Raw genomic sequence first — 10250 nt, 5'->3', positions numbered from 1 at the left:
GCTGTGTAACAGAGGATGGTCTGCAGCGGCAACATTGTGTCCACATGGTCCGAGAGTATCAGAAGGGGCTTTAAAGCTCAGACAGAGGAAGATCATGGCTGAGAAAGAGGAGTTAGGGGTCCGACTGAAGAAGCTGCTGGTCCGGTTGAATCTTACAGAGGGGAAACAGCTGGGCACCATGGTCCAGATCATACAGGACCTCCTGTTCCTGTCCCATACAGATCACTGTGGTGAGTTATTAATATGACCACTGTGCTTTGTTAACATTCTGATGCTTTAAAGTCTTAATATACATTCATATAGGCAGACAGCAATGTGACGTTTCAGCCCCCCCTCTCTGTGCTTTTTCCAGTGGGACATCTGCTGAGATATTTTTAGATTTGTGTTCTTCTTTTGTCCTGCAGTTGAGCTGTTTGCGGATCAAAACGTCCATGTGCCTCTGATGCTGGTGCTGTCATCGCATTCCAACAGCAAAGTCCAGCAGGTACTCTTCTTCTTCTTCTTTATTTTTTGTCTGCACAAATTTCCTGGCAAATGCTTAATAGTTCACCCCAAAATATATTCTATAAATTTTGTTCCAAACCAAATTACTTTCTTTTTTTCCCTGTGGGACGCAAAAGGAGATATTGAGAAGAATGTTCACGCTGCTCTTTTCCATAATGAGAGTGAATAGGATATGAGAAAAAAAAAAACACTTTTAACTGTGCATGTTCCCCCAAGTTCTCCATCATTTTATGAATTTAAAGGGGCCATAACAATTTTTTTTGTTTGCTTGGGTGTTCATAATGTTAGTACGATTTTTTACATAAATAATTTAGAAATAAAAGCCAATTTCTACCCTGAAACGGCCACTATGTGAGACTTCAGTGTAAACGGCCACTGCTGTGATTGGCTGCTGTGAGACTTCAGTGTAAACGGCCACTGCTGTGATTTGCTGCTGTGATACTTCAGTGTAAACGCCCACTGCTGTGATTGGCTGCTGTGATACTTCAGTGTAAACGCCCACTGCTGTGATTGGCTGCTGTGAGACTTCAGTGTAAACGGCCACTGCTGTGATTGGCTGCTGTGAGACTTCAGTGTAAACGCCCACTGCTGTGATTGGCTGCTGTGAGACTTCAGTTTAAACGCCCACTGCTGTGATTGGCTGCTGTGAGACTTCAGTGTAAACGGCCACTGCTTTGATTGGCTGCTGTGAGACTTCAGTGTAAACGCCCACTGCCGTGATTGGCTGCTGTGAGACTTCAGTGTAAACGCCCACTGCTGTGATTGGCTGCTGTGAGACTTCAGTGTAAAGTGTAAACTGATTTACTAAAAGATCCACATTGAAATGTACCGAATACAAATAAATAATGCAAATACAAACTGAGACATTCAAATAGCTGAAAACAAATAGCCTAAGCACTTTGCAAGCATTAGGATCCTTTAGAAGGTAGTGTTATCCCGTGTCTCTCTTTTCTCCTTATCATCTCACTAACACACCAGTGGGCGGAGCCAAAGATGTGATGATGTAGAAGTAGGCGTTGATCTGATTAAGTCTTTCGTTGCACTATTCCGTCATAATGTGACACGCTTGAATTAAATAAAAGCTGTTTTTGGACTAATGAGGAAGTTTTGAGTTCTGAAACGTACAGGAGACTTTGGAAAGATTCAAGCGCAGATGTATTGGAAAATCCAGAATCGTAGTAATATGCCGGACAAAGGGTCAAAACACAAAACAATCCACAAAAACAAGAGACAAAGGAGAGTGCTCAGACGAGGAGTGACAACTACAAAACCGCCATGAGAAATGACAGAGAGAACAGATGAAATTTTTGAGCGGTGATGAAACATATTGCTCTTGTAAACACTTGCCAGCATTTAAAGAAATTCAAGCCTAGAAATGCATTCCAAATGACTGCGAAGGTCAACCGTACGGTGCTCTGCAGGGGTCAAAAAGGATATTAACAGTGAATTTTGAAGTGATATATTCTTGAAAACTCAGAGATGTGTATTCGGACAGCAGTTTAATGACCACACGACCTTGGTGTTTGTCTAAAACAGTGGGTCAATAAAATCACTGACTAGCCCCTGTAAATGATGACAGTACCTTCCGACCGCACGAGAAACAATTAACTTACCGGGGCTTCAGCAACTCCTTCACCACTAACGGAGCGAACTGGAAAATCAAACTTTTCCCGGGACACAACTAGCCTGACGTCGTCATACTCAATTCTAGTGAGAATATGAGTCTGATGCTGCTCCGTTGGGCTGTGATTATGGGGCGTGTTTCAACCGAACCAGGAAACACCTCAATTGGATAGACCTACAACCAATCAGAGCAACGGAGAGACGCATAACGTTAGTTGTCAAATGTCAACAGAACTCAACTGCACTGTGTTGCCATGTCAGCGAGTTGAAGCGACCGCAATTATGTGATATACAGACCCAGGAATGCAAATTTTAGCTGCCAGCCCTGCCAAAATAATACATATTTTACTCCCCAAATGCCATTTTTTTTCAAGGAAACCCCCCTGGAAGGCTATTGGGCTTGTTTTTGGCTAGTTTTGAGTAGCAATTGGGTGGGTTTTGTTGTGAAAACCTGGCAACCCTGTCTGCACGCATACTGGAAGAAGTAGAAGAAGAAGAAGATGAGTGTAAACGATCTTTGCCGGTGTTGTAAAAAAAAAAATTTAAGGATACAAAGAGTACTTACCAACACCATCATCATTTCTGAGAGAAATAGTAAAGGTGAATGCATATACGAACAAGTTCTCCGTTTAGGATTAGAACAAATTTAACCCAAGCGCCTTTGATGACGTGGATGATTACGTTACTGTTTATCATCTGTCCATCATCATCTAAAGCCCAAATTTCATTGGTCTGAATAGTTTCTGTTTGGGCATAATTACTCCTCTACAGATCAAGTCCAGACCGAACTGGCCGAGTTAAAATGTTGTGGGCGGGGCTACGTTCGGCTGGCATCCAGGCTAGGACACAACATCATGGCCTCTAAAAAACGGCTTTAACTTCTGGATATTCGCCCGCGGTGCCACAACAGATGAATGGATTCGCTCGCGCCTTTTCTCCGCCGCCATTACTGAACTACAACTCAAACTAGCGCACAACATCAACGTCATCGTTCTCAGCCACTCTCTCTGTTCGCTGATTGGACCGGTAAAAATTTGTTCGGAGAAAACCTAAGACTATACCGCAGTCCCAGACGGAGCACTGAAGGAAAATTAAAATTGAGCGGAGGGCGGAGCCAGGCTAGGTATAAGTGGGCTGAGACAAACATTTTTTTATGATAAACAGGTGAATGCAATAATTCATGATGAGTTCGGGCAAAGGATTATGGGGACTGAAGTTCATGGTTGCGTGGCAAAGGTCAGGGAAGGAATGCCCTCTAGTGGCCAACCTGGGCACACCAGCTGATGACTGTAGCCCCGTTTCCACCGAAATTACCCGGAACAATTTGTACCAGGAACTTTTTTATAGGGACTTTTTTTCTCCCCCAGACCTGCTACTGCCTGCGTTTCCACTGCGGTATAAAGTACCGTGAAGATTAGGCAAATTAGTCCAGAGACGTGGGACTGCGCGCGGCTGCTCCTCCCAGTCAGCGACGGACAGGAATTTTTTTTGTGCGATACTGTCTGCAACAATAACAAGTATGGAGGAGAGCTGCTTTTGCTGGTTATGTATTGGTTTACTAAATATGTAATTAACAAAATGGCGGAAAAGAGACGAGCACTGATACTAAAGTGTATTCTGATGTGGTCACACCGGACGCGAATGACGCGAATAATTTGCGCTATTCGCACGAAGTTGGACGCTTGAACATTTTAAGTTTACTCGCCCTATTCGCGCGTGAAATTCACTTCACAACAGACGCGAATTCGCCTAATGGGAGGGGCTTCTGCCAGCCGGCTCGTCTCGTTGAAAAATGGCTGACATGGGCTGTGTTTACACGTCTTTTTTTTTTAATTCTACTGTTAATGTGTGACAAAACGTAGTTTTAAGACTTTTTCAGGCGATAATGTAGTTTTTTAAAGCTCAAATCTGTGGTTTATTTATAAAGAGAGCACCTATTTGAACATTTTGTCTGGTGTTTTCGGAGTTGTGAGCTCCAGTGGATCAGCGGACGCTCAGCGCTCGTCAACCCCGGCGAGAGCAGCCTTTCCTCGGCCAGTCCTTCTGCCGTCTGCCGCTGGCTCTGATGTCTCTGTGGTGTCTCAAGCTATAATTCGTCTTGTGTAGATGTAACGGCCGATCTTTGGTCTCATGGATCTATAATTTGTTCCCTGGCAAATCGTTTAGGCTGAGGGCAAAGAGAAGTTTCATTACTTTTTAATTTTTAGGCTATAACTGTACGTTACAGTTGTAGCCGACTAGCACTGACTTTGAATGTTTGACTGAATTGTTTGCTTTATTTCATGTATAGCTTATTATACCTTTTACTTATACTTTGTATTATTGATCAAACATAAACTTGCATTTAACAAAAAGAGACTGGGTTGTGTTTCATGTAATTTAATGTTATCACAGTGATAATCATATTGTTTGAACCAGATATTAATATACAGATTTTCTCCTCATTGTTGTCACTACTAGAGCAAGCTCCTGATTGGTTAACGCGGCGCGAATATCCGCCAAAGTTCAGATTTTTCAACTTGAGCGATTCGAGAATGCCTATTCGCATCTCTGCATTGACTTAACATAAAAATCACTCGCGCAAATCGCGTCATTCGCGTCCGGTGTGAACGCACCATGAAAGCTCGTAAAGCTAGATTTAAAATAAGACAACGTATGTTATTATCAGCTATAACAGACATTGACTGTGCGATTGCTGAGACAGCGCGCGCCATCGGACATTAAGAGCAAGACTGATATTTGCTGAACGCAGAACGAACCTCGCAAAAGACTTTTAAAAATGCTGGTTGAAATAAAACGCTGCATGAGTTCAACCAATCAGCATGTTCAGCGCCCAAGTCCCACCCCCGAAAGTTCCCGAACTTTGAAAAAGTACTACCTCGGGAGCAGGGCCGTTTGGAGCATAGATTTACATAATAAAGGCTAGATGTCTCGTCCGCGCTGCTGGCCAATGGAGGTCGACGTCCGCACCTGGCGGCCATCTTGTCACAGGCAGCTCGCTCACTCGTAACATTGTTTCCATGTGGTTTGCACTTTTTAAATAATCATAACTTGCTCAATTTTCTACCGATTTTCAAACTGTTTGGTTTGTTATAAATGTCAGAGATGTAGTTATGACACTGCATACTTATGAAAAATTATTCATAATTTGTTCAAGCATCCATAACTACAGCCACATTAATAACGTTTGTAAGAAACCAAACCATTTGTAAATCCGTCAAGATTTCAGTGAGATAAGAGTATTTGTGTTCATGCAGATCACTCGCCTTGTATCAGAGCCCGCCAGAAAGCTTACCTGTGACAAGATGGCCGCCGGTGATGACGTTAGAGACTCCGTCGTAAGGCATCTAGCCTTTATTATGTATATCTATGGTTTGGAGGGGGAAATATTTACCCGGAACTTCATTTAGACCCCGGTTCCTGTGGTCGAAACACACCGAGTACCACCCCAAAGTCCCTAATTCCTGGAGAAAGTTCCTGCGGTGGAAACGCGGCTTGTGACACTTACATGTTAAAAGATCAAAGAAACATTTATTTCTCAATTCATGAAGTCGTAATTTGCTTAAAATCCATTTGTTATTTGCACTTGGGCAAGTTCAAATGTGAAAAATCGCCTTTGAAATCGATGATGTCCACTGTTACTAGTTCCATGTTTGTAAGAAGAGAGCATAATATTTTAATGTCATATGGACTTTCTTTCTGGCTCATAATAACTTTCATTTCATGGAAAAGAGCAACATGAAAATTCTTTAAAACATACTATTCTTGGAAGAAACAAAGGCTACGGTCACACTGTCAGTCCAAATCCCACTATTTGCGTATCTGATTGGAATCCCGTCATATTTAGCAAGTGTGAACGGCAAACAAATCACATGAAATGCATTTTTTACAAATCTGTCTTGAGCTGCATTCATATGTGGATTGAAATCCTAAATATAAACATAAAATAATATGAAAATAATGCTAAATACGACCGGATTCGGATTTGGACTGATAGTCTGAATGAGGCTAAAGTCATGTGGGTTTAGAAGGACATAAGGGTAAGTAAATGAAGAAAATATTTTTTGCTGTTACTTGTGACATCTTTTCTGGTGGACATTTTCATTTCAGCTTTATCGACTGTGCATCTAGGATCCAGTAAAGGTTTTTAAAAGAGTGATTTACTGTTTTGGTACTGTAGGTAGGCTGGTCTCTGCTGTGTCGTCTGATGGAGATCTGTCCAAGCACTCTGGATAGCCTGACCAACCCAGTGGACTATGAGTTTATAGAGGTGCACAAGTAAGCCAGAGTTATTTATGAACTTATATTGTCGTACATATTCCTGTTTATATAGACTGTGCAGTTGAAGTAACTTTCAACAGTTTAAAGCAGAATTATCATTGCTTTCCTTGAATAAGCCACTTTCTGTATCATTATAGAAAACTTAAAAGTACAAAGTGAAAGAGAGTTTCAAAGTTCCTTTGTTCTACTGGTTAAGATTAAAAGTGATTGACTAGGTGGACGGATGCATATTAAAGAATTGTGCATCAATTTAGTGCATCAACTCAGGAGCTCAGTGAACTCAAGCGTGGGACCGTGATCGGTTGACACCTGTGCAATAAGTCCATTCGGGACATTTCCTCACTACTAAATATTCCACGCTCAACTGTTAGTGGTGTTATAACAAAGTGGAAGCAATTGGGAACAACAGCAACTCAGCCACGAAGTGATAGGCCACGTAAAATCACAGAGCGGGGTCAGCGCATGCTGAGGGTCACAGTGCGCAGAAGGCGCCAACTTTCTGTAGAGTCAATCGCTCCAGACCTCCAAACTTCATGTGTCCTTCAGATGAGCTCAAGAACAGTGTGTAGAGCTTCAGGGAATGGGTTTCCATGGCCGAGCAGCTCATCCAAGCCTTACATCACCAAGTGCAATGCAAAGCGCCGGATGCAGTGGGGTAAAGCACGCCGCCACTGGACTCTAGAGCAGCGGAGACGTGTTCTCTGGAGTGACCAATCACGCTTCTCTGTCTGCCAATCCCATGGACGAGTCTGTGTTTGGCGGTTGCCAGGAGAACGGGACTTGCCTGACTGCATTGTGCCAAGTGTAAAGTTTGGTGGAGGGGGGATTATGGTGTGGGGTTGTTTTTCAGGGGCTGGGCTTGGCCCCTTAGTTCCAGTGAAAGGAACTCTTAATGCTTCAGCATACCAAGACATTTTGGACAATTTCATGCTCCCAACTTTGTGTGAACAGTTTGGGGACGACCCCTTCCTGTCCCAACATGACTGCACCAGTGCACAAAGCGTCGGCCCATAAAGACATGGATGAGCGAGTTTGTGCAGGCCAGTCAAGTTCCTCCACACCAGAGTCCTGACCTCAACCTGATAGATCACCTTTGGGGTGAATTAGAGCGGAGACTGAGAGCCAGGCCTTCTCGTCCAACATCAGTGCCTGACCTCACAAATGCGCTTCTAGAAGAAAAAATCCCCATAAACACACTCCTAACCCTTGTGGAAAGCCTTCCCAGAAGAGCCGAAGCTGTTAGAGCTGCAAAGGGTGGGCCAACTCCATATTAAACCCTACGGATTAAGATTGGGATGTCATTAAAGTTAATGTGCATATAAGGGTTAATGACGTGATGCTGATTTTTTTTTTGGTTTCCATATGGTTTAATTACATTTAAAAGAGTTAAAATTTCAAAATAAATTACCAAATTACTTGCATACATTCTCTTTTTTGAGAACCAAGTCTAAAATTTGAGAGAATATTTGGGAGATGATTGCAAAAATGTCAATGTGGTGTAACCGTAAAAACTTTGGACCAAATAATTGATCTCTTTGAAAAAAGGTGAAATTCTCATTAAAACACCATATCAGCTAGTTTGGCATAATCTTACATCAGAACTATTGAATAGTAAATGGAACGCAATTGTTCTGAATATTATAATTACTTTGGGAATCATGTCAAATTCCTGAAGTGTCGTGGTGGTGTAGCCACCATTCAAGGGGTCATTTTATATAATTATATCACAGAGAAGGTCAAAGGTTTTGTAATAACATGGTTTTCAAATTTTTTATTTACATAATTTGTCTAATATTATTTAGAAAACGGAGGTGTTTTCCGCATATGTCCCGCCAAGTATTGCAAAAACGCAATACAATTTACATTTAGAGAACTCTAATAAAATAAAATAATCATGTGATATTTTAAAATGAAGTATTTAGAGTTCGCTTACATGACATCTAGGTGGATAATATATTGAATATTTCTCATTCTTTGGCAGTTACACCATTTGACAGTTTCAGGTACATTCAATCTTAACTTCCATAAAAAACGGTGCAAATGTCATCAAATCAATATAAATACACTGTCAATTTTAACATACCTGATGCATGCTTTTAAAACATCTTATTTTCATCTTATTTGTCACTGACCCATAAACATTTTTTTACTAATGCATACACACATACATACACAAATTCATGTGACATGCAAATAGAAGGGATGCAGGCACAACAACTCGAGGGTGATGGCAGTCAAGGGTGGATCTGAGTATGACAGAGGCTAATAAACTTTGGGATGGCTGTCCCAATGTGTGTATATAAACAAGAGGTTAGCGTTCTAACAAGGAAGGAAGTGCAGACTATGGTCATTTAACTGTACCTATGATCACACAGCAGCTTTATACACTATTTTGAATGCTGCTGTAAATACATAATAAATGCATTTTATAACCAAATTCCACCTGGTTTTGTAGCCCTAATGATGCGCTTTATAGTCATGAACAAACTGAAAATTGCTAGGAAGGCTTAGGTAGAGACATTTAAGAAAATATTCTTCATCTGCAACTGGATTTATCTGTTTTTGGCATTATAAAAAGTTGAGGTTTTGGAATTTTTTGATCATGATGGGTAATAAGGTGACAGGACTGTTAGGTATTAAAAGGCTAGACCAGGGCTGTTCAAACTCGGTCCTGGAGGGTTTAGCTCCAGCTTGCTCCAACACACCTGCTGGAAGTTTCTAGGACAGTGGCCCTCCAGGAGCAGGATTGAACACCCCTGGGCTAGACCCTTAAGAGCTCCATAAATAAGTAGAAATAATTTAATATTGAACTGGGAAGCTGTGTAGTGATGATAATATTGGACCTACACTCACCTAAAGGATTATAATAATTTAATTAATTAATAATTTGTTACATTTATATAGCGCTTTTCTAGGCACTCAAAGCGCTTTACATGTAGAAGGGGGAATCTCCTCAACCACCACCAATGTGCAGCACCACCTGATGATGCGACGGCAGCCATATTGCGCCAGAACGCCCACCACACACCAGCTGATTGGTGGAGAGGAGACAGAGTGATGAAGACAATCTGTATATGGGGATGATTAGGAGGCCATGATGGACAGAGGCCAATGGGCAAATTTGGCCAGGATGCCGGGGTTACACCCCTACTCTTTATCGAAGGACATCCTGGGATTTTTAATGTCCACAGATTATTATTAGGAACACCTGTTCAATTTCTCATTAATGCAATTATCTAATCAACCAATCACATGGCAGTTGCTTCAATGCATTTAGGGGTGTGGTCCTGGTCAAGACAATCTCCTGAACTCCAAACTGAATGTCAGAATGGGAAAGAAAGGTGATTTAAAGGTCCCATGGCATGAAATTTTCATTTTATGAGGTATTTCAACATTAATATGAGTTCCCCTAGCCTGAATATTGTCCCCAAGTGGATAGAAATGTTGATCGGTGTAAAACCGAGTTCTGGCTGTCTCTCTCTGCCTTTGAGAAAATGACAGGCCAGACGAGCCAATCCTGAAGTCTCCTGGTTTGACATCCAAGCAGGAACGGTTTCCTCCCTTTCCCCCGCCCAGAGAATCTGGCACGCCCATGCAAACACTCGAGATCATTAACGTTACTTGTGAACGAGTGAACACTGGCAGTTTCTCAGTGTTTGGATGTACAAATGAAAACAGAAGTCTTTCTTCAGTTCCTTCTGATCTGTGATCATTGATTTCTTATGTGTAGCTTATTATTTATTATTTGTGGACACGCAGCGGCTTCTCTCTCTCCCGACAGAACGGTGTTTTCGTGTTTTCTATCTTGTGAGTCAGTGTTTTTGTACGTCCTTGTCGCGTCT

General features: G+C 41.8%; 1 protein-coding gene across 1 annotated transcript in view; it reads left to right on the top strand.

Annotated features, from left to right (window-relative positions):
• Positions 1–40: 40 nt before the first annotated feature.
• lrrk2 (leucine-rich repeat kinase 2) overlaps positions 41–10250 on the top strand; it is a 97759-nt gene continuing 87549 nt past the window's right edge. Inside the window, exons 1-3 of the mRNA XM_079808751.1 lie at positions 41–230; positions 405–484; positions 6308–6405. Coding sequence (XP_079664877.1) covers positions 95–230; positions 405–484; positions 6308–6405 — 314 coding nt within the window. The 5' untranslated portion in view covers positions 41–94. The remainder of the gene's footprint in view (positions 231–404; positions 485–6307; positions 6406–10250) is intronic.

This window comes from Gobio gobio, assembly GCF_949357685.1.
Source record: "Gobio gobio genome assembly, chromosome: 25".
In the NCBI taxonomy this organism is placed as follows: domain Eukaryota; kingdom Metazoa; phylum Chordata; class Actinopteri; order Cypriniformes; family Gobionidae; genus Gobio; species Gobio gobio.
This window is presented reverse-complemented; position numbering and strand designations above follow the sequence as displayed.